The following is a 24384-nucleotide window of genomic DNA, read 5'->3' on the forward strand; positions in this document are numbered from 1 at the left end:
GACTCTCATATGGAAAATTCTCACAAAGCATGAATTAATACGATGGAACCTAAGAGGCGTCTCAGGAGAATTAATTAGCTTTAGTGGATTTCCCCACACAGCCATAGTCCTATACCAATCAAATATATTGCCAAAGAAACGAATCCCTACACGTTCATCTTACTACTGAAACTAAACCAATTTTTCAAATTCTGCCTAGTTTTTTCTTCCTTGAAGGGTTGCAGAGATTTTGTGAACAATGAAAAGGATCTAAAGGTATAAACAGCTGGGTACAGATTAAAAAACTTAGCCAAAGATCCGCAAACTTTTCAAGTTTGCCATTCTCTTAAATAAAACACATTCAGCTGAATCTTTCAGGTGATCTTGTATATCTAAGTGTTTGCCATCAAATTGTTGAGCTTTGAAGCTATTTTTGCAGATTTAAAATCATCTCTGAGTTGAGTAAACCTGAAAAGGGAGCCAATGCAGCCATATTTTAACACATCGTAACCAAAGAGATTCTAGAAAATCCATGTCTTATGTCAAAGAAAGCAATATGGAGAAAAGAGTTCAACATTCCATACTTTAATGCATCTTTTCGAATATTTGGGTTTCCCTCGAACAATGTAGGAAGACTTTCTGGTGCTACAATGAAGACATTTGCCGTGCTGAAAACCAGTAGATGTTTGTTTAGTACAAAATTTAACCACCCTAAAAAAGAAAACCTCAACACGGCATTTCTACAGGAAAAGTTTCCACTTACATGCTCAGCAGCTCAAATTTTTCATCAATTGTGGGAGCGTTGAAACTCCTAAGGAACTCTCCATACTCGGTTATATCACGCTTCAGCCGAAGACCACCACTGCACAGAAGACTTAGATAAGCAAACATGGGGATAGACAGGTTCCAGAAATTTGCCGCTTGTCATCCAACATTCAAAATTTCCCATTCAGCAGTCTTCTAAGTAGTGATAGTAGTATCTACGATCCCACATGCGTCCAGGACCTATTAATCTTAAAGAAATTTTCAAGGAGATTTTTTACAATTGTCATTGAAATTTGCCAACATTTAAGTGAGCCACTAGGGGTTCATTTCCTACTTCCAAAAACATGGCAAAAAAATCATAGATGTAGGGTTTAGAGTTGTCTTCCCTAAACCTGCGAGACTTACAAACAAGATTGTCACAAATTATAATAAAAACTGTAATAGAATTTCACATCATGCTGAAATAGAGGAAGGAGAAAGGCCCTATGAGAAGATTCTTTTGATATATGTATTGGTGTATGGAACTTATATGCGAAAAGACATCAACGAGGATATAATTTTAGGACAATCCTGCAGTTTTATCAGGTAAATAAGATAAATGCCTCATGACTGAAATAAAGGATACAAAATCTGCTCCACAGAAAGTGAAACTTTCCTAATATTAATTACATCAAACTAGCAAAAATCCAAGTGAAAGTTGACAAAAATGTATTTTCCCAAGTACTGAAGGACAACAACATTGTGAACTAAATCATTCACCTGATAACATCATACCAGTCTCCTCTGGGTTTCAGAAGAGACCTTGACAACAAAAAAAATTTCAAATTTCAGTCAACCATCATTTGCACTTATAGTATCAGTCGATCATCATCACTTCACCACTGTGTGATCCTCTATGTAGTCCTGCAGTCTCTCCATCATTTAGCTTCTCTATTAGATTAGTCCAGCCTTCGTATTTCGAAGTTTTTCTCCACCACTTGTATCCAATATCACTTTTACCTTTCCTCTGTTTCTTGCGAGTCGTTAACTGACAAACTCTTCTCTTTAGAGAACTAGCTCGCTTCCATTCCACAGACACAAACCATCTTAAGCTTTTCTCAATTACCCATTAGTTTTACTCAAACGTATTCTCTTATTTGGTCATGCCTATTATGTTTGAAATAACTGAGGAAGTTTTTGCACCACAGACTTGAATATTTACCATTTTTTTAAATATCTACCATATTAAAAATATGATATACAAGATGCATTTGAAAGTCCAACAAGAATCTGTCTATATACCGATTAGTTGGTACTATGAGATGCTGCCTAAATATGATATTAATTTCCTGTACTAATGGACACAAGAAAATGGGGTAAATATCAGCATCTTTATATTCAACGCAGAAAGGCCAATATACAGATACACTGTGTGGTATAAAAATGGCTGAACATTTCATAAAACCAATAGACTAATGATATGTCATCTTTACCTGGAACAGAGTTAAGATCCATAGTAGAATAAAATTCTTTACCTGGCACTAAAGGTGAACTTCAGCCAATGACTTACAAGTCCTTTATGCAACCTGTTTCCCTGGAATTGACAAGCTACACTATTAGTATTTTTTACATACATGAAAATTTCTTTGCTACAGTGTGGCAGTGAAGATATCAAGACTGAAGTCATCAATTTTTTAAACTAATTTTAAAATCCAGGCGTCCAAAGAGAAACACAATTGCAATACTACTAAATGCCATTTATGCTCATTGCTGTCATGGATCTCCTTCCCTTTATGTGTACATCTATGCATATGAATGAGAACTCGCTTCACACTTCATATATAATTAGAGGCACCCCAAGAGACACCAAAAAATAATTATAAAAATAATAGTTTTTTAAAGAAAATGATGCACAAAAAACTTCAGTTAAAGCTACACTTTGGGAAAAGAGATTTCATGATGATGATTAGGAGGAAATTGAAAACACTAGTTAGTATTACCAGTTCAGTCAGGAAAGCTTGTTTATTTTGGCCTTCTAAAGCAGTGAAGGCAGAATCAAGTACCCGCGAGAGATAAGCCACCACTCTGAAAATTACCAGAATAAATAAATAAACAAATATAAGGTACATTATATTAGTCCATTATGTAAGATCTTTCTATGTGCAGTTGAAAACCTTGTGCATGCATTTGTTGGCCTGTGGTCGGGTGCCATTCCATCATCAGGAGTTCGATAGTCTGTGAGTTTCTGTTCAGAAGACAAAAGTCGCTCCACCTGCAAAACAGAACATGTTAAAAAGAATGCAATCTGAAAAGTAGCTTGAAAAAGAAACCAAAAGTGAAGTGGATATAATACACCGGTCAAGGTAAAACTGAAGTTTAATGAAAAGCATAACTTTAAAAGCAGAGTGAAGTGAAGTGAAATGGAAAACTTTTATCGAGTATTTAGCCTGTAATCTGTCAGTTACTGGATGGGATTTACCACAACAAGAACCTTTCTTTTCAGGAAAAATAATGTGAACATTAATAATATAAATTTAGCGAGTAGTTAACTTTGCTGAATTGGATCTATTGTTAAATTGAGAAATTGAATAGAGAGAGAAAACGAAGATAGAAAGGAAAAGAGAGCTGAGAGAAATGTGCGGTAGTATGGAAGTACATCAATGAGGCTCTGAGATCGATCTCTCTCTATTAATACGCATGTGAAAATAAAATAAAAAATACATAAATACGCTACTACACTAAAATCCCTAATCTCCTCATGAATAATTGAAAATTTAATGAAAATTGGAATATAAAGTTCCAATAAACATATGAGCCTACTACTACCTAGAGGGACAATCAGATGAACATAAAAATACCAAAATACCCTTATTCACATAATTCAACTCTCCCAGTCAATCTAGAGCATCTATAACATAAATACCTAGCGATAAAAAAATTCCAAAACCCATGCTTTTTTTTTTAATTCCAAAAATCACACAAAAATTCATAAACCCATGCTTTACTAAGGCTTTTGTGAACATATAACCAAGCTGCTCAAGAAATCGAGCATATGGAGTGACTACAACTCTGCTCATTACTTCATTTTTTGATAAAATGACAATCTACCTCAACATGCTCCATCCTTTCATGAAATACTAGATTCTACGCGATGAATATATTTGTCTAGTTATCACATCGCATGGTCATTGGGTCCTTGGTTGGAAACCCTATCTCCTGCAAGATAGACCTTGCCCACGATAGCTCATACACTATATGTGCCATAACCTTATATTTTGCTTTTACACTTGAGCGAGCAACATAATTTTACTTCTGGCTTTTCCAACTAATTAAATTACCTCCAACAAATACACAATACCCAATAGTAGACATCCAATCTAGCTTACATCTTGCATAGTTAGTATTTAAAAACCCCTCCATTTGAAAATGACCATGTGGTTCATATAGTAAGACTTTTCCTAGTTCTCCTTTTCAATACTTCAATATTTTATATGTTGCCTCTAAATGAATTGTCCTAGAATGCTCCATAAACAAACTAATAACACTGACAACACATGATAAATCAAGCCACGTACTGTAGTGTAAATGAGTTTGCCAACTAGCTTTCTATACATGGTCTTGTCCTCGAACTTGGTTGTGCTATCATCATGTAGATGTGGTTCACTTTCATAGGCATTTCAATAGGCTTTGCTTCCAACAATCTATGCTCTTGCAACATATCAGTTACATATTTCCGCTCAAAACTGTCTACTTCTTGCTATCTCAATTCCTATAAAGTACTTAAGGGATCCCAAATCTTTAGTTTGAAAATGCTTGGCTAGATGTTCTTTCACTTCTTAAATACCCTTAGCATCACTTCCTGACAACACAATGTCTTCTACATACACAATTAATAGCAGAACTCCACAAGCTCCCCAAAATATATAACAAGTGGTCACAATGACTTCAATGATATCGATAGGATATAAACACCTCACTAAACTCATCAAACCATGCTTTGGGGCAAGGTTAATGCCATAAATAGTTTTGTTAAGTCAACATACTTTTCTAGTCTCCCCTTGAACAACATATCTAGAAGGTGCTCCATGTATACCTCTTCATCCAATTCCCCATACAAACAAGTAATCTTAATGTGCAATTGAAACAAGAGTCATCCCTTTGTCACAACAACAAATATTAAAATCAAACAGAAGTTAAATCTTGTTACAGGTGAAAGTCTCAAAAACATCTAATACTCTATATTTGAGTGTTATCCTTTGCCACAAGCCTCGCTTTACGCCTCTCAATAGAACAACATTATATTTTACTGTATAGACCTGGTGACGCCCTACAAAAACAATATCAGTGGGAGGATCACACGGAACCTAAGTACCTCTAGTAATTAATACATCCATCTCCACATCTATAGCCTGCTTTTATTTAGGACACAACAATGCTTCTTGCACTAAAAAAGGAATAGTACAAGAAGATATTTGAAAGAACTAGACAAAAAATTGAAAGACACAAGTTTAGAAATAGGATGTTGAGTATACACACACCCTTACAAATAGCAATAGGAATGTGCAATCCACTTACCTCAGGAACTACCGGTGAGCAGGAAACTAGCAAGGGTAGAGATAATAGGCTTTAGTTAGCATCTTTGGGGTCTGTTTGCGTTGGTGCACGTATAATGGCTTTGGCTTTGTAGGAAAAAATACATAACTAGGAACATCCTCCACCAAAAAAGGTGCAACAACATCAACATCAAGTAACACAAGGGTGATAGATTCAACAAATTCTGAAAATAAGGAACATTTTCAACAAATGTGACATTTGCTTAATCTTTCTTTCGTGTAGAAGGACAATAGCACTTGTACCCTTTTGAGTATGGAAAGATAAAAAAAACATATATTTGGCTAATCTTGGTGACAATTTGCCATTAGATGAACCAAATACATGAATATAACGGGCGAACTCAAAAACTCAAGGACAAAGAGGGAATAACTCATAGTTGAGTTTAAGAATTTGTAGTGGGATTTTCCCCTCAAGGATTGAAAGGCATTTGGTTCACGAGATAGTAGGTCATAAGAATAGCATCACCCAAATAAGACTTTAGAACTTGCATATGGCAGAGCAAAGTTCATGAAATCTCTAGTAAATGACAATTCTTACATTTGGCTACCCCATTTTGTTGTGAAGGATACACACACAAAGACTGATAAATGATGTCATGAGTTTGATAAAAAAAAATTAAACTTATGATTCATAACTCAAGTTCATTGTCAAAACGAAAAATGAGAAAAGAGTCTCCAAGCTGATTTTTTATTTCACTATAAAAATTGAGGAATACATCAAATACTTAAGTTTTCTCTCTTAGAAGATATACCCATTTGGTCCTAATAAAATCATCCATAAAAGAGAAAGTATTGGAAACCAAAGATACTAGGGACTCGAAAGGGACCTTATACATATCTCAAATAAAATGGTAAAACGATAATGCTCATAAAGAAAGGATGAGAAATGATGTTTCCCAAGCTAACATGATCCACACTAGATAGTAGTGGACGGAAATTCTCAAAACAACTAACTAACTTGGATAAAGAGGGATGTCCTAATTGTAAGTGCATTGGAAGAGCGAAACATCTACTTGAAGTGTTGAAGAAGATTGCAATTGTGGACCCTCCAAATGGTAGAGCCCTTCTCTCTCACACCTTAAACCAATCATCCTCCTCTTTTGGAGGTCCTGAAACACACAATAAGCAGGAAAATTTTTTATTGATAAAGGCTTAGTAATTTGACTGATAGATAACAGGTTACAGGGAATTTGTGGACAAACAAAACCAACTCCAAAGGCCCTTAAAGTAGGCTGAATTTTCCCAGCCCCACTAATAGGTGAGGTAGAACCATCAACAAGAGTAACATGTCTAAACATGGAGTGCTAATTAAGACCAATAAACATAGAGGATATACCTCACATGTGAGTGGACGCACTAAAATCAATCAACCATGAGGTAGCAAGAGACGCATGGAAAGCAAGCAAACCTGAACTAGCCATGGGAGTTGTGGTTGTGGCTGCCGAGTCATTTGGCTGTATACATATGCTAGATGAGGTCAATTGCACCATCCTCTCTACTAATTGTTGAAGTTCATCTGAAAAACCTAAATTGATTCCCATATGATGGTTAAGAGGAGCTAACACTATAAGGAACACTCGAATGAGCCAAGCAAGCTTACTGAACTTATCCCAACACTTATCAGATAAATGATTACTACACCCACAATGAAGTCACCTTTTGTCACTTCTACTATCAACACAGCCTCTACCATGACTAGAGCCTTCTCTTCCTTGGCCACTATTACTCCACCCATGTCCTTGAGGAGCCTCTGACCAACTCTGTGTTGATTGTGTAGTAAGCACAACAACCTTTGTTCACTTGTTATCCTTCCTACCTAGTGTAATCACTATCATCTCAGTGCAAACCATTCTATTAAAAGGCTTCTTCAATGTAGGCACATCATCACAGCCAATAATTGAGCCTGAATTGCATCATATTAAAGGCCAAATCCATCCAAAAACTTAGCAACATGAATTTGCCCTTCTTATTTCCAAAGTTCTTTGTCGTTTGCCGTAAATGGATGGTAAACGCTAATTTATGTAATATACCATGCATCTTACTAAAATAATCAATAATAGTTCCGTCCTCTCTTTTTAGGCTGAAGAATCTTGCATAAAGCTCATACACCCTATCGAGATTGTTTTTCTGATCATAGATGGAGTCAAGAGAAGTCCATATTTCTTTTGTTGTCTCACAATTCATTATTTGATTTCGGAACCTCGGTTCTATGTTATTCACAAGCCAAGTCATGACCTGATTGTCCTCTGTTTCCTAGTCATCATTCATAGGAGTAAGTGGATCATCTCGGAGATATTTGGCTTTCCTTTTTTCTATGAGGTACATGCCGACAGATTTTGACCTGCTCAAATAATTCTTCCCATTCAACCTCTCTATGGTGATCTAATTAGGGTTTTACCATCCAAATTACCTAACTCCCTTGTAGTAGTAATGACTTCTCCTAAAACCACAACAACCAGCCAAATGCATAAGAATAGAAGTTAACAAGTTCTCGTGGAAATTTAAACAAACACCAATAGGGCACTATGCCTCCACATATATGTGGGTCCACAATAGACAAAATCGTGATTGCCAAACTTCAATTAACCATACAAATCCTCAATTGATCTATAAACAGCCTCAATTCAACATAAAAATACCCAAATCAAGCAGTAATTAGATGACATCAGCAATTTTGGAAATGAAACAGACATAGGGATAGGTTTGGGCCTGGCCACAAACCACAATATGGAAGAATTATAACATACAACCCTCTAGGGGCACAAAAAATTTATAAAACTGCTCAATAGGCAGCACAAACCATCAACTTTTAGGTTATGGCAGAGAAAGAAAAAGAAATATCTAACCTTTAAGTCCAATCAGTAGAAAATTGAAAGAACCCCTTTCTTGGAGAAATCATAGACTCAAAAAGAAGAGAAATTCTATATGAAACCCTCAACAATTGGATCTTAAAGCTTTGATACCACATTAAATTGAGAGATTGAATAGAGAGAGAGAGAGAGAGAGAAGAAAGAAGATAGAAAAGAGAGGAGAGCTGAGAGAAGTGTGCAGCAGTATGCACACACTTCAATAAGGTGTGGAACTTAGCCTCTCTTTAATACTCAAGTGAAAAATACATAAACACCCTGTACACTAAAATCCCTATATCTCCCTATATACACTTAAGAATTTAATGAAAATTGGAATATAATGTTCCTATAAACATCAGAATTACAACTATCGTAAGGGTACAATCTGACAAATGTAAAATCATCAAAATACTCTTCTTCACATAATTCAACATCTAGCACTTTTATTCTCTCTACTACCTCTCTGAGCTAAGATGGACAACAATTGAGCAAACGAATTAGAATCTGGATATCTCAACTTGCCTAGAACCACTCAATGGATGCAAAGGATATGCCCAGAGAAACATGCAACAATTATCATTAAGATTTATTGTGAAATTGTAAAATAATAGAGTATGAAGAGAGAAATTAGAGGAGAGAAGAAGAGAGACTTCTTAAGAAGAGTCACGACCCCCTCTTCTATTTATTAAGTGAAGAATACTCAAAGTACAAAAAGGCCCTTACATACCAAAGTACATGAAACTATGCTTGTGACATAATTAAACATGTAGAATAAGATAATGTAGACTTCAGAAACATCAGCTGATATGAAAAGACCAAAATACCCCTCAGTAAATTTTCTAACATTTATAGAATTATAGGGAAACATGCCTTCACACCATCCAAAACTACAAACACTAACTACTTGAGAAGAAAAAAGACAAGGTAGCCCAAATTTTCCACTGAGATACTGACAAGATATGATTTCTTAATCAGATGAGAACCTCAATGTTAGCTAACATGCCTCAACTGACAAAATATAATTTCATAATCAGATGAGAACCACCATGTAGCTAATACACCTGTTCCCAACCATTAGTGCACTAGGGAATGCTGTCAACTATCACCTATTAGCAACTTGAAAAACTAGGTATTATTTAGTTCTGTCATATGCTAGTGACAGACAGATTTTATGTAAATTCAGTATGATATTTTGTAAAATACATGCCTCAGCCATCACAGTTTCAATGCATTGTTGAAGTCCCTTGAAAGCAGCTGCCTCCGCACGTGACATAGCTGTCACCATTTCTTCACATGAAGCAGCATGTGCTCCATCAACAGGTAGTAAAAGCCGAGCAATTGAGTTTGTAAAGTACTGGTAAAAAAGTAAGGGTTTTGAATCAGTACTATGATTCAGAATTTAAGACAATCTTTGAAAATAGCTATAAACCATCAACGTACTTGTTGGACAATGGCCACACTGCTAGCACAACGTTGTACAGCCACCATAAATGATCTGAAACTACTTTCACCAGCAGCTGCAGCAGCCTCTGCCTGCACATCAATTATCAACTATGGCTCGGTAGCTGAAACAAAACCAAAAACCCTCGGGTTTCCAAAAGAAAATAAAGACCTTAAGTTCATAAAGTGATTTGCCTTAAATATGATGATTAGTGTTTAACCAGAAAATTGTTGGTTCCAAAAGATTCTTGTTCTCGTCTTGCGGTCCAGATGACATTGAATGGGATACACATTATTGGTTGTGACACAAGAAACTTGACAAATATGTTATACCACATATTGCCGCTTCCTATTGATACATAAGCATTCAACAGAAACATATAAAAAAATGGACATGAAGAATATAATCGTACAGCAGATGCAGCTGCAGCAGCCACCCTTCTACTGACACTTGCGCCGATCACGAATCTTTCCCGCAATGAAGCAGCTTCATTTAAGCTCTCACGGGCACGCTCAAGTCCATCAGTTATATACTTGCTTACCTAAAAGAAAAAAAGACTAAGCTCTTCACACCAACATTAAATGCCAATAAACTAACACTCACAGAAATCTACATGGAACTTACTTGATCAAGGAGGCAAGTAAATACTAATTTCACATTTGCTGCAAGAGTGGCAGGCTGCAATGTGAAACCAAATATCCATTCAGAAGGAAAGAACATCAATAAGTTAAAACTCACAGTTCAGAAAATTCTTCACAAACACACTTGCTGAAAACTGAAAACATAACAATCCTCCAAAAAGGTCAAAGGAAAAAATTCTTTTTTGGAAGAGGGAGGGAGGGGGCGGTGGTGAAGACAAACTACTCTCCAGCAGTCACCTACAACCATGCCCATCCTACTGAGCTAACTTGTGTCTGAGACAAGCCATCATAGATTGGACCAGGTCTGAAATGAGTTAAGAGGGAGTGAAACCCTGTCTTAGCTGGTACAATGGTTTACATCTATAAAGTGTACATCATATAAGATGCTCTGAAATTCAGAATTATGTGCATGTAAATAATTTATCAGACTTAACGAACCAGTATGACATTATTATGAATTTTCTGCCTAAATAAACAAAAGGTTCTTACCCACTTATCATAGTAATAATAACTTTTCTTGGAACCATATGTCATAATTCAATATACAAGATCACAAAATCATCAATTAAATCAATAAAAGGCTTTTTCAAGTGATTAAGTGACTTATACCATTTAACTTATTTCCATTTAGATTATCCAAGGTTCTGAACTAATCAAAATTTCAAAATTTTCAATCTAAGAACACATACAAGTAATACCATATACTCCAAAACCAACAACCAAAAAGTTATCTTTTAAGTGATCAGAGCCTGTAAATCATTTAACTACAACTTCAATCAGTTGTTAGCATGTATGAATTGAAGGAAGAAACAGATTCAATCACAGAAAGATGAATTTCTCAACCAATGATCTTTCTTTTTGTTATTAAAAAAATGATGGTTTTGTAATGACATTTCAGATCGTTTAAAGATAACCAGTTTATCTTGGATGTGACATCGATGCACCTGTGACTTTGGGTACCTTGAAACAGTACCCAAGACTGAGGTAGATAACCCTGTCTAAAACTTCATCAAGAATAAAGAAATCGAGATATTTAACTGACAATGCACCAATACATATGCAAATACAGATATGATTCTGATTGGCCTCTGGCTGAATGGCCATACGGGGTTTTCAGTGTGAGGTCTTGGGTTCAAGTATCACTAGGGTAAGGGATTTCGAATTCAAAATCAAAACTACAGATATGATCTGATATTGCTAGAACGCTAGTCTGGATGCAAAAGGACTGGCTGAATAAGATTCAACCATTATTCTGAAGCTCATTTATCTGTAAGAGAAAAATGGTATAACTTTTCAAACATTGACCCAATATTTTGTCTACACCATTAATACAATGGTTGTCGAACAATCAATTGAAGAAGCACTATTATATTTCAAAAAAAATTGAAGAAGCACCATAGCAACTAAACTATTTTGCAAACTGTAAATGCTTGTGTCATGCTCATAATTTGCATTTTTAAGAAGAATAGTCATTCAGTAAAACAAAATGAACAGATACCATTGTTAGCTAGGTGATAGATTTAAACATTTCACCTGGGAAGAAAACAAATTGCATCTAGAAATCGATTCCTCATTCCAACGAACAAACTCTGTTACCACAGTCACAGATATTTGCTGGTGTGAAGGAGGGCCTGAAGCTCCTTTAGCACGAGAGATTGTGCCAGTTGAATCATATTGTTGTTGACCTTCAACACGTAACTCCTCCATCTGACATATAAAGACAAGGCAAATAGCAGCTGATGGAATTGATGATCTGTTTCCACTCTAATGTTATTTATTTTAAAAGATAAGCAATCCTGGAACAGTAACAAAATTTTATCAGGTATATATTGAACCTTTGCCTGATAGAGTTGATGTAGGGATGCCTGCTCATGTTCAGGATACTCATCTTTGTGAACAGAAAACAATGACTCTGTGACACCTGAACAAAGCATGAAACATATCCTATGAATAAATAAATAGATCTACTAGAACTAGAAACAATAACACCAAATAGTACAACTTCCAGTGAATTTCAGAAATATTTTACCTTCAACATCCAAGTCACCACATCCTACAGCTCTCAAGTCTTTGGCGAGTTCCTGTGTCTTTTCATATGCCACAGCTAAAACTCTGAGATACTACAGCATCATGTCAAGTAGGACATAAGTTAGCATATAAAAGTTATCCCTACTTCAGCACAGAAAATAAAAGAGGATAGTGCTTTTTATGACTGGATAGTGTATTATTTCAACTCACTAATAGAAGCCCTCCTTCTTCAACAGGAGGTAAGTTCACCAAAGATGGCTTCACCAACATCTTATCCAAAATGGCTGATACCCTCTGCTCCAGAACCCTCTGTTTAAGACCAAGCACAGCATAATTATAGAAAGAAGATCAACTCAAAAATAGACAGACGAAAAAGAAGGGAGGAGGAACAAAACTATCACTAGAATACCTGCACAAGTATTGACATGACATCATTCGGAGAAGGGAATACAGCCATTATTGTTGCAGCTTCTTTCCGCACAATCTCTATTACATAACCATACAAAGGCTTTTAACTCGTCTCCAGCAATCATAAAATTTTTACGGTTAAACAAGACATGGAAAAACCTGTTATTTCTCTGTAAAGCTGAGAAAGACTGCGTGCAAGATTATTAGGTCCTGCTTGCAAACCCTGATCACCAAGAACCATCCTGATATCTGCATTCATGACTTCGACATCAAGAAACATCGGTCTGGTTGTTACATAATGTTGCATGGCACTAGTCCCCCTGTTAAACTGCATGCACAAAATAATGAATAATAAACTGAAAGATTAAAAGCTTGCATTTCATTTCATTCATGAAATAGCAAATGAACCAAAAATGTATTTAGGAATCTGAGTGTAAGTTTGGGGGAATCCCACAAATTGTTGAGAAAAAGGTCAACATGGCTAAACTAGAATGAAACTGAAAATAAATGGTCTCAGCATGCTATCAAAAGAGTACACAGAGGTAAAAGACCTCATATAGGGCTATTAATATCCATTGCAATCATTCTTTAAACTATTTGCACCAATAAGAAATGAGGAAAGACAAAGTATAAGGTTTTTAAGAAATTGGAAAGTAATACATCATATGCACAAGAAAGGCAGATAAAAAGGCAGAACAATATCAAAGCAGTTATTTTTGGAGTACCTGTGACAGGATTTTAGCACATTCTCCCATTGTTGACAATTCCCGCTTCTGCGAGGCTGCATCGAACCGACTCAACAATCTGTTTTCCAACTCTGAATGACAGCAGAAGACAAATAAAAGCTAATAAATTACTGATTCTTTAAATGATTAGACCAAAAAAACAACGGTGCTCTTTGCTGACCATTGCAGTATTCCTGAAGATTTGACACTGCAACTTCTAGCCCCCGGCTTGCATTAGCAGTTCCCATAACAGAAGACACAGATATACCACCATGTCTAACAACATCCTCCTCAGCAAAGGAGCCTATAATTAGAAAAAAGGTTAAAATATTTTCAGTTGTGCCACAAGGGAAAATGATTCACAAGTTTTAACTTAAAGAAAGTAACAGATTTTTTTCTTTTTTTTTTCTTTTTCTTTTCTTTTGCCGGTGGGAACGAAGGCGATTAAAACAATGTCACAGAGACATGCCATATTCCACTGCCACTGCTTTGAATTTGTGCACACTCCTCATACCTGAGCATTACAAAAACACGTCCAATACAGGGTGTCCCCAAACCCCAGGGCCATATGTGTCATGGCAACTGATCAATGAGTTCACTGATTGACCCTTTGGTGCCACTTTTTCCTCAAACAGCACAAGGGTATTCTGACTAATATTTCCCTCAAAATAAAATTGTGATGCAAAAGAATCATCGTGAATAATGTAACCACACGGAAAAAAAGTGAAGTCGTAGTGCCATCATACAACTAACAAGGCCAACTTACGCAATTTTTGAGCAATAGATGCAGCCTCAGCAACACGACTATCGTCAGAAAACAAAGGAGAAAGTTCCATCAGGTCACCAGGACTGCTGTTGAACTCCATCAAGTACTGCAGCCAAGACATAAGCATCAAATGCACAAATAATTACGTACATAGTATTATTATTGTTAAAATTTCATTTTAAGCACCTTTATGAGCTCAATTGTTTGGCTTGCAGTTTCTCTCTGGGAATCTGCACTCTGACAAGAAATAATCAAATTGGCATCATTAAACATGATAGTTAATCTATGCCTGTATCTGTGGGAAATGGAGGCCTTACCTGCAGATGGTCTCCAATTTTGGCAGCAGTCTGGCCCACACTAGAGATACGTGTATCCAGCCTTGCAAAGCTGTCAAAGAGGCCATCTACACCCTTTTCCAGCTGAAAATAAACATAAACAGAGTTTGCAATTAAAACAGAAGAAACCACCATCTTCTCTCTCTTTCTCCCCTTCCTAATTCCAAATTTAAAGGAATCTGATTAAAGAGGTTTTGATTACTGCATAGAGCAAATAGTAATGAAGCTTCCATTGTAACACTCCATAACAAACAGAAATTTAAAGAGACAGCCACATTTCTTCAAAAATAGTTAAGCTTTGTCCCTTTCATCTTCCTCCTGGCATTTTCTTATTTTTCAGGAACAAATAACTGCTCAGTTTTCAAATTAGTGCCCCTAAGCCTTTTTTATCTAGTCACTATCAACCAATGCCAAATTTTCCCAATTATGTTGAAGTTAGCACCACGAATCCTCCCCCCAATCTGCTTTGGGACTAAGCTAACTACATTCATAGGTTACTCTTTTTAAAGTCCTTTTATTATCACCTTCACCCATGACAATATTTGGCCTTCCTCCAGTTCGCATTGGTCTGTTAACTGACATGGACAAGACTTACCTCATACTTGAACTATTTCGTTCTCCTTGGATAGGCTAAACCATCTGAATGACTCTTGTTCTTTCTACTTGCATACTTCTGCTTTCCCCCTTAAGATCATTTTTTTCAAAGTTTTGTTACACATTCATCTCAATGGCCTCATGTCTGTGACCTTAATATTTTATGGGTGTTGCTTCCAACAAATTGTAATACTAAATATTTCCTTGTTAATCGTTTATGGAGTTGGATTTAATACAACTTTGTGAATATAAGAAAATACGATAACCCAAACATAAACAAATAAGATATAGAGTCAAAACTAACCTCACTTAGTGTCTGTCTATGCTGCGCATCCTGATTGGACACTTCCCGCTTGAGATTGAACAGTCTTCCATCAATCTTCAGCATAAGAACAAAATGAGGTAAATATATAAAAAGGTATAAAGATGAATTAGTACATAGAAAGGAACTTATGCCCACTGTTGATCGGATGGCAATTCAATTATACCCGATGACGAAGATCAACCAACTCCTTGCAAGAATCTTTAAACAAATCCAGGACGGCATCTACTTTTGGAAACAGTGGGACAGACGACCCTTGTGTTCCACGTAGATTCCCAGTTGTCAAACTATCTTGTCCCTCATCACGATCCTCTTCTAGAAAGGAAGGAAGATGCTCATTTACCAAGTTCCCGAACAATGCATCAAAGGAGAAGTCACCCTGTAATAACGAAACTCTTCAAATCGATGCCCAGGAAATCTCGAAAACGACTATAACAAGGAAAATCAAAATAAAACAACATGTCACAGAACCATTTATACCTTAAAGTCCTCCAAATCCAAAATGAGTGGCACGGAGCTGACAGAAGAAGTCTTTGACGAAGGCCTATGTCCATCTCTTGTTTCTTTCATTTATTCGATTACCAGATAGTCGATCCTCGGTTACCAGGGTGGGAAAACTCACCAGCGGTACGCAATTCACTCAAGAGGGCGCAACGCAAATTGATGGCTTCCGGAACAGAAACACAGAACCCTGTAGGGAGAAGAGGAAGAGTCACCTATAAGACGACGAAAAGGTAGAGCTACCCTTTTCCCCTTGGAATCGGTCCTCGCTGAGCGAACGATCGGAAAATACCAAGTGCGTTCTCTGGGCAGTAGCAGAGTCGGGCGAACCAGCAATTGTGGCGGGTCCCAGAAAGATGGACAATTTGTAGCTGTCTTCTGAGGCGGATGCACACTGCCGGATTTGGTCGTTCTTAACGCCTTCTCTCCTCAAGATGGACTAAACTGAGACACTATTAACTCTCGTCCTTCAGAGTTTCAAAACAAAAAACAGAGAGACTTTCGTGCTTCATCTTTCAAGTATCAAAATGGATCTGCTGGATCCTGACAATAATTGGGGCCGCTCAAACCCATCAGGTGATTAAATTCAATGGATCAAAACAGTCCAACAAAAAATTTCACCTTTCAAATTCAAATAATCACAAAAAAAAAATCATTTTATGTAATTACTAGAGGTGTAAATGGTGTATAAAGACAACTAAATAAACCATTCCATATATTGTTCCGATTATATACCACTTATTCAGTATATTAATATATTAATTATTTATACATTTATTATTATTTGGATAAATGGGTAATTAGATAAATAAATAGAATAATACTAAAATTCACTATAAAATTTACATATTGTTGAAACCAATTGCGCTAAAACCTCGAGGTTTTAGTGAGAGACGTAACAGGACCTTATACAAGGACCAGCCCGGTCGATATATGTTGAAACCAGTTATACTAAAACATCAATATAAAACGTCACTCTCCTGGCAAAGACAATTATATTACTATTCATTAGAATGCAAATCATGGTTAAAAGGAATCAAGGGCCAAATTCACATTCACACTTAGAGCTATACTTTCTTGAGCAATAGACTTCACTAGAATCGTGACCACCATGTGAACATGTGATATTTTGGGCAAGATATCTCAGATTTGGGGAACCATAATGATATCCTCGCTTACCATAATGTTGATAAAGGAATAGGGCAGAAATAGGAAGAGGTTGAGCGATGAAGAACATGGTAGAAATACGGTATGAAATTTGAAGACTCCCCTCGAAAATAAGGTAGATTACAAAAAAAGAAGAAGTTCAAATTCAATTGAAATCTGAAGAGGGGAGAGAAAAGAGTGGAGAGGAGGAGAGTGGGAGTTGGAGATTGTCCATTACGAAATGTTGATTTCCTAAGTCTCGAACCCTGATTCCCTGAAGGTAGGAGTGCTGAAGGTTAAGTAAACAAGTCGGCTAGCGAACTTATAAACCAAATCAGCACTCACTCAAGTTTGGCTCATTTGTGAATGCCACCCTCATCTTGAAATTGATTCGAGATAAAGATAAATCAATTTGAACTGAGGCGGGGCTGAGTCGAGCTCGAACTATTCGCTAACCGGCTTGATTCAATGTCAAACAAGAACACCACGTGGATTGTTGCATAAGTCTCGCGCACACCTATTGATATAAGTGTTTAGGGGGGCCTTTACCCTCCCCTGAGTAGATGGAAGGGGAACTCCCTCCTATATCATTTTTTGCCATTAAGTGTGGAGGGTGGCTAGGAGTTGAAAGACCTCTCCCCCTCCAAAAGAAAGAAAGTGGGGGAGGAGAGGGGAAGCTCACTTGTCTCCCCCATTTATTTATTTATTTATTTATTTTTAAATCGTAACTTATTTAATTTTTATATTAATTATTTTCTCAAGCCTCAATGACACAAATCAATGTGAACCTTTCGAGATTGCAAGTGTGGTGGCCACGAGGCAGATGTCGTGGAGGTGGGCTGACTGTAATTCACCGCCACAAGTACTCCAGCGACACCTCTCAGCTGCCCCGCGGTCAAGCGATCCATGAGCTCGCTCTCTACCTTCGAGTAAAAGGATTACAGACCCAGCGCTGGAGTGGGAAGTCCTGCGATTTTTTCTTCATCTTTCCTGCATTTCCTGTTTTCTTTTGCTCCTTTGCTCGCCTCTCTTTCGCCTTTTATTTAAGAATGGGAATCTCTTCGATCCTTCACCAGGGCGTGCAAATCCCAATAAAGTTCGATCAAGGGCTTCTTGGGCTTTGTTCTCTCCCTCCAGTTCGACTTACTCAACGCCATGGCTCTTCTCCAGGTACTTGTTTTTTCCTAGCCTTATTGCTTCTATCTTGTTTTGTACTTGCAGCGTTACTCTTCGTTTTGGTCTTAAAATGTTTAAATCGTCCTGCTTTAGTTAAACTCTACAGCGCGCGGCGTGTTTTGCTGCCAGTTTTCCATGCTCGGTCGGCTGAAAAGGAAGATTTTTCTGCTTCCGGTAAATATCTAAAGGCTGTTCTCAATTCCTGTTACCTGTTGGTACGTTTTTTCTTGTGCTTTCTTCACCAATGGAATGCATTTGGAGTATTTTTGTTTTTGTCACGCGAGGTCTCATTTTTGCCTTTTTTCGTCATCAGTAATGCCTGTCTGGGATTATCTGATTCTTTAATTTAAACAAATAGATAAAGTATATTGTAGTAGAATTAGCTTTGCAAGTTCTACCCAATAAAAACCCGTAGTAAATGAATTATAATTTAAAAGAATAAGCTCAACAAGTTTATTTAGTGAAAACTTGGTAGCATCTAGTAAACTATTTTTTTCATGAACTGAATAACCTGGCGGCATAATTTGAGTTAGGTCCAGAGCAAACTACAGGATAAAGAATAGATGTGCTGCTTTTGTTACTTGCTGACAAACTGAGAGTTAAGAAATCTCATTCTAAACTTTCTTCATATGCGTTTCATTTCTCTAAAATTTGTGGTGGCACGTGTCTGTGATTGGACAATTTGTTTTGTATTTGAACAACTATTTGAACAACCCCTTCTTTGTGCAGTTTCATTTCTGAACAATTTTTTTATGTGCACAGAAAGATTATGCAAATTATTGTATGTATAATGCCTTTTAGACTTTTCTTGCTGGGGTTAATGTATATGCCCTCTCAATTTATCCCCTCATATAAGCTTTTACTTTTCAAAATGAAGGCATACCCTTACATATTGCCACTTATTGCCTACATTTCTCTTTTCTAATTGTAGTTACTTCATATTTGTCAGATCCACGAAACATTTCAGAATCCTGCAGATTCCTCTGTAATGTGTTTGAAAATAATATGATGGTGAAATGGATCTGCAGAAGATTCAAAGGGATGGACCACTCCTCAATCATCTGATGACAATAAACGTGTTGGCAGTGCACCTCATAATAGTCTCCCTTCTGTCAGTGATGCAAATAAAACTACTGAAGAGCTAGCGAGTGATTATCTATCTTCTGTTAAGACTGTTGCATTTTGGGTAAGTCCTCTTATGTATGGGGTTAATGGTGCCATGAGATATTGCCATGCACTGCTTCTGTGTTTACAAGTGTGGTCTAATCCAAAGTTCTAAAATTACAAGTAACTAGTGACAGCTTATCTAGGTCAATGAAGAATCTTGACTCAAGATGGTGATTATTGACTCCAAATTATCTTTTAGATGGTTTGAATTAGTTTATGCATTATTCGCTGTAAATCACTAAGAGATTGTTCTTGTGGCCACCTCTTTTTGCAGGTGAGTGCTGCTGCTATCTTTGGTATTGGTGTGGGCATGAAGGAAGGGATGGGCAAGGCCTCTGAATTCTTTGCTGGGTATGCCTTTATCAGTGTGCATGTCATATAAAGTAATGAACGTAGAGGGTTGGTTATTTACTGTCCGGATGCTTAAGAGACATTGTAAAGCTTTTGTTTAGTGTAAACTTTGGTTGACTGTTGTGCTATTTTTGCAGGTATTTGCTAGAACAAAGTTTATCAGTGGACAATCTGTTTGTCTTTGTTTTGATTTTTAAGTATTTCCAAGTGCCAGTTGGTTATCAGGTGCAGTTCTTTCATCTTTATTGCCTATAAATAAGGTCAAAGGATATCAGATTTCTTTTTCGAAATATTTAATTCAATATTATCACGGTGATGGAAATTTTTACAAAAATTCTGTAGAATCGGGTGCTTTCATATGGTATTGCTGGTGCAATATTCTTCCGTGCATTTATGATATTGCTTGGGACAGCAACACTTCAGGTTAGTAAATTACTGTCTTGATCCTAGCTTTGATGTTTATCCGCTTATCTTTTCTTATATCTTTTATTATATACTGATGTTTTATATTGTTCTTAGAGGTTTGAGGCAGTGAACCTACTTATGGCTTCGATTCTTCTCTATTCATCATATAAGGTAGCCTTCCTTTTTCTGTATGCTCTTTCTTGTACAGCATCACCATCTGCCACATGGTCCTGATCAATTAACTATGCTGCTTCTAGAATTTCATTTATATCGAGCATTTCCATTTAAGCCAATTGATTTCTCTGTTCACGTTTCTATCAGCTTTTTGCTAGAGATGAAGAAGACTCTGAACTATCTAATAATTTTGTTGTGAAGACTTGTCAGAAATTTATACCTGTCACAGGTGATACTTTCTTTCTTTCTTCTTGTTCTTCTTGTTCTTCTTGTTTTTCGTCTTCTTTCTCTCTCTCCCTTGCCTTGTCCTGATTTTTTATACTCACGTCTTCCTAATCCAACAGCCGAGTATGATGGTGATAAATTCATAACATTGCAGGACGGTGCCAGGAAAGTATGTGTCTTCTTGAAATCCTTCTGTTTTCCTTCCTTACCTACCTTTTTTCTTCTTGTTCTTTTTTTCAGATACAGGCTCAGTTTACCTTTGTGTTTTTCGCAGAATTGAGAATATATAACACTGAGAATTGGATTCATTGTCTACATGAATACTTCTTTGAAAAGTGAACTCATTTTTTTACTGTTATATCATTTTTTATTACCAACACGCGCTCGGTAGCTTGCTAATGGTCTTTTGACCTCTTAATCAAATCACTTTTCTCAAGGAAAATGTTATATTTATAACTTTTGGGTTCTATTGAAATGTTTTCAGGCTACTCCTCTACTTCTCACGTTGGCTATTGTTGAGCTCAGTGATATTGCATTTGCAGTAGGTTATTCTACGTTTCCTTGATCTCATTAGAATATGTTTCTGTACATTCTTTTGATTGACTAGAATATTTGATTTTTGTAGGTGGATTCTATACCTGCAGTTTTTGGAGTTACACGAGACCCATTCATAGTATTTTCATCAAACATTTTTGCTATCTTAGGTGAATCTCTGTTCCATATTCTGATTCAGAGAATTTGAATTGTCACTTTAGATAACTGTATAAGTTGGATGCCTTGTATTTCTGCAAACATTGAGATATTGTTTTGAAATCCAACATGCGTTTATAGATCACTCAGCTTGGTAAAATGCCAAGTTTCTATATTGAAGTATTAATATTGAAAATTGATGTGTTAGTCCAAATAAGTTGTGTAAATATTTCTTTGGTTATTATCTCTCTGAAGCAAAAGACATTATTAGTATACTTGCTGGAGAGATTGATCCCAAAAGTCTAATGTTTTACCCACTTCTGCCCCTTTACAGATTTTCCATGGTTCTTTTGTTATGTTAGTAGTGTTACTTGAAAATTTTATCTGTTCTCTTACATTTGTGCTGACTATACCTGTTGGATCCATCAATATTATTATCTATCTTCACTTTTATTTTATTATTTTATTATTTTTTCATTTTTTCAATCTGATAAGGGAAAAAACATTATCTACACATCTCATGTGAGGTTCAGTTTTTGGGTGCTTCTTGACTATGAGTTGCACTCCTTGTTGCAGGTCTAAGATCTCTGTATACACTGATCAATGGAAGTATGTCAGAACTGGAGTACTTACAGGTGACCTGCAGAATTTCTTTTAAATTTGTTATTTTGTGGTCGGAGCTATTGAGAAGTGGATGTTATGCTGTGGTAGGAACTATTGGGAAGTGGATTTTTATAAGAGGTGTTACTACATAATTTTTGTGGGACTTCAGCTTTTAAACAAGGCTGGTGTGGAAAATAAAGTGATATTTTGTAGCTTTAGGTAGTTTCATCTCTGGAAAATGACATGAAGGTGAGAAAAGTAAATCTTCTGATAATGTCTTTTTCCACTTATTCTTGACTAAAACTCATGTGTCAAGTTATGTTTTTTAAAGCACTGATTCCCTGAGTTTATCAGGTTTTTTGACCTTGTAGCCTGAACATACTGATTGATCTTCTTCATTTTTTGAGTGGCTTAATGAAGATAAGGATTTAAATACTCAACAGGAGGTGGACCATTTTCATTGATGTTGAATCCATGAATATCAGTATACTTGATTGTTGAGCAGTCAAATGCAACTTTCTTCTTTTTCAGTGATTTATATATTTCCCTTTTTTATAACGATTTTGCACTTATCTATTTTCTTCTTTGTTTTCTTTATGAGGGCCTATTTTGGCATTTTGTAGTTCTTTTGGTTTTGTTTTTTTGTTGTATGATTTCTTCTCTGGGAGCTCTCTTTCAATAAACGCTCTCTTGTTGTTGCTATTAAGAAAAAGGAAAAAACAATCAAATGCAACTCACGTCATCTAGTAGTTAGTGTTCCGGTTCTTTTTACAAAGTCTAATTCTGCTAGTAGAGAATGCAGTCAGCTGTCATAAGTGTATTTTTTTTTTCTATACAATACGGTGCTTTATAGCTCTTTTGTTAGTTTGTAAAGATCATTTTGTGTATGAGTGCTTACCTTTCTTGTTACTTCGCTGTTCCGTTTCTGTTGCAGCCTTCAATAGGTGTTGTTCTGGGTTTCATTGGGTGTAAAATGATCTTGGATTTTGCTGGTGAGTATCATAATCCCAGAACTATTTCTGGTATTTCCTGGTTCCACCTCTACTGCTCCGTGAATGGTCAAGAATCTCTTTTTTCTGCTTGTTTTTTTTTTTTCCCTTCAGTGAGAAGTATTGACTTGTGTCACATGCAGGCTATCATGTATCTACAGAGGCTTCTTTAGGCTTTGTAGCCACCACTCTCGGCGCTGGAGTGCTGTTGAGTCTTATGAGGAAGTCGGACTGAAAGGAGAAAAAAATATTTGCAGGAGGCAGAGCTTTAAACTACCGTCTCTTTAATTCTTTCGTCAGAACTGTAAAGGGCTTTTTCTCTTTTCTTTTCTTTTTCTGTAAAACTAAACTATAAAGGGCTACATGTACACTATTCTGAATGCTACAGATTGGGTGATTTAGATTCTTTGTTATACTTATTTGTATTTTCGGTGAAGTGAGTAAATGTCTGAATTTGATCTACGATATGAAGCTTCATTCAAATTGCAGCTGAACTTCTTTTTATGAACGTGATTCCAGTAAAAGAAGAAGACTAAGAAATACTTTATCTACCTTTTCACAAATATGAAACAGTATTGTAATGTGTATCAATTCTGAGTTTGGCTCGTTTTGCAAACAGGGCCAAGATAAGAGAGCAGAGAACTTCATTTTGAACAGATAATGGAAGGTAAACAAAGCAGAGAAATAAGATCCAGAGTGATTATAAGAAGTGAAAACAAACTTTCTCGTTTTGTACATCTAGTACCAGATCATGGAACGTCCTCGACAGCATTTGGAGTTCTCGCGGCGTGATCAAGCCTCATAATTTGGACAACATAGCCCCAGGAGATGGAGATGATCCACTGGCGTTCCTTGTAGTTGTAGTAGCAGATGGATTGCTGCAGGACACCGGAAGCGTCCACCGTGACTGATTGGAAGAGGCGCTGGATCGCTTGGGAATAGGGATTCCACTTAGTCGAGATGGTGCAGAGAGATGAAGGGAGTGAAGGGGTGCGCTGCCAGCAATCCCAGAAGGTTTCCGTAGACACCATACTGCATAGAATTGAAGCCTGAATGACGCTTAATAATGAAAATGTTTCAAACGTCTGCTTCAAATGCTCAGAGGAAAGCACCACTGGGTCATATACAGGAAGAGAGGGAGAGCTTTACCTGATGAAACCCAGGTTCTCTAGTGAGAGGCAACACCTATTTCAGCAAGCAAGCTTGTACTCTGTCGCCACTGCCATACAGTGCCAAATATCGTTGCAGACGCCGATCCAATAGAAACCGTGTCATCATCACTCATTGCAAACTACCGAACGTTCCTCCATTTTAGCCTTACGGTCTCTGACACGATTGTGGACAGCCTCAAATCTCTTTGTTAAAGTTTTGTTTGGCTATTTTTTCTGCAGAATAATGGTTTGAGTCCTATTTTATAAGGAAGAGATTTCAAAATAATTCTTCCTGTCAGTATTTGTCTGTTAAACTCGTGTCCAACATCTGGTATAATAGCTAGAGGGGTTGAAAACAAAT

General features: G+C 36.6%; 2 protein-coding genes across 2 annotated transcripts; one reads left to right on the forward strand and one right to left on the reverse strand.

The window, feature by feature from the left end:
- Positions 1 to 99: 99 nt before the first annotated feature.
- Positions 100 to 16424, reverse strand: LOC137965521 (exocyst complex component SEC10b-like). The gene is made up of 24 exons (XM_068811780.1): positions 15926 to 16424; positions 15612 to 15824; positions 15428 to 15502; positions 14512 to 14613; positions 14381 to 14431; positions 14195 to 14300; positions 13610 to 13732; positions 13429 to 13520; positions 12863 to 13031; positions 12705 to 12781; positions 12506 to 12604; positions 12297 to 12387; positions 12103 to 12188; positions 11801 to 11974; positions 10251 to 10304; positions 10039 to 10167; positions 9626 to 9718; positions 9393 to 9539; positions 2898 to 2995; positions 2724 to 2808; positions 2259 to 2317; positions 743 to 841; positions 564 to 647; positions 100 to 447 (listed from the first exon to the last, which is right to left on the reverse strand). Exons 1-24 carry the CDS (start codon positions 16013 to 16015, stop codon positions 372 to 374), a joined length of 2472 nt encoding a protein of 823 aa, XP_068667881.1. The 5' UTR covers positions 16016 to 16424; the 3' UTR covers positions 100 to 371.
- Positions 16425 to 17932: 1508 nt separating this feature from the next.
- LOC137966706 (thylakoid membrane protein TERC, chloroplastic-like) lies at positions 17933 to 23366 on the forward strand. Its single transcript, XM_068813394.1, has 14 exons — positions 17933 to 18262; positions 18362 to 18442; positions 19297 to 19454; positions 19710 to 19786; positions 19924 to 20011; positions 20129 to 20209; positions 20306 to 20362; positions 20513 to 20594; positions 20710 to 20759; positions 21075 to 21131; positions 21216 to 21294; positions 21857 to 21915; positions 22818 to 22875; positions 23016 to 23366. The coding sequence occupies exons 1-14, from the start codon at positions 18142 to 18144 to the stop codon at positions 23105 to 23107; spliced, it is 1140 nt and encodes a 379-aa protein (XP_068669495.1). The 5' UTR covers positions 17933 to 18141; the 3' UTR covers positions 23108 to 23366.
- Positions 23367 to 24384: the final 1018 nt, after the last annotated feature.

This window comes from Aristolochia californica, unplaced genomic scaffold, assembly GCF_029961685.1.
Source record: "Aristolochia californica isolate CCGP_79_NKW_82.1479 unplaced genomic scaffold, dmAriCali1.0.hap1 SCAF_5, whole genome shotgun sequence".
NCBI lineage: Eukaryota > Viridiplantae > Streptophyta > Magnoliopsida > Piperales > Aristolochiaceae > Aristolochia > Aristolochia californica.

Excerpts from the sequence above, each read along its gene's own strand:
- LOC137965521 (XM_068811780.1), bottom strand. The coding sequence starts at position 16,015 with ATGAAAGAAACAAGAGATGGACATAGGCCTTCGTCAAAGACTTCTTCT. Across the intron at positions 13,032-13,428 it reads GTGCTAAAATCCTGTCACAG|TTTAACAGGGGGACTAGTGC; the intron begins GTACTCCAAAAA and ends TTGTGCATGCAG. Across the intron at positions 10,168-10,250 it reads TTACTTGCCTCCTTGATCAA|GTAAGCAAGTATATAACTGA; the intron begins GTAAGTTCCATG and ends TTTTTCTTTTAG.
- LOC137966706 (XM_068813394.1), top strand. The coding sequence starts at position 18,142 with ATGGGAATCTCTTCGATCCTTCACCAGGGCGTGCAAATCCCAATAAAG. Across the intron at positions 18,263-18,361 it reads ACGCCATGGCTCTTCTCCAG|TTAAACTCTACAGCGCGCGG; the intron begins GTACTTGTTTTT and ends GTCCTGCTTTAG. Across the intron at positions 20,595-20,709 it reads GAAATTTATACCTGTCACAG|CCGAGTATGATGGTGATAAA; the intron begins GTGATACTTTCT and ends CTAATCCAACAG.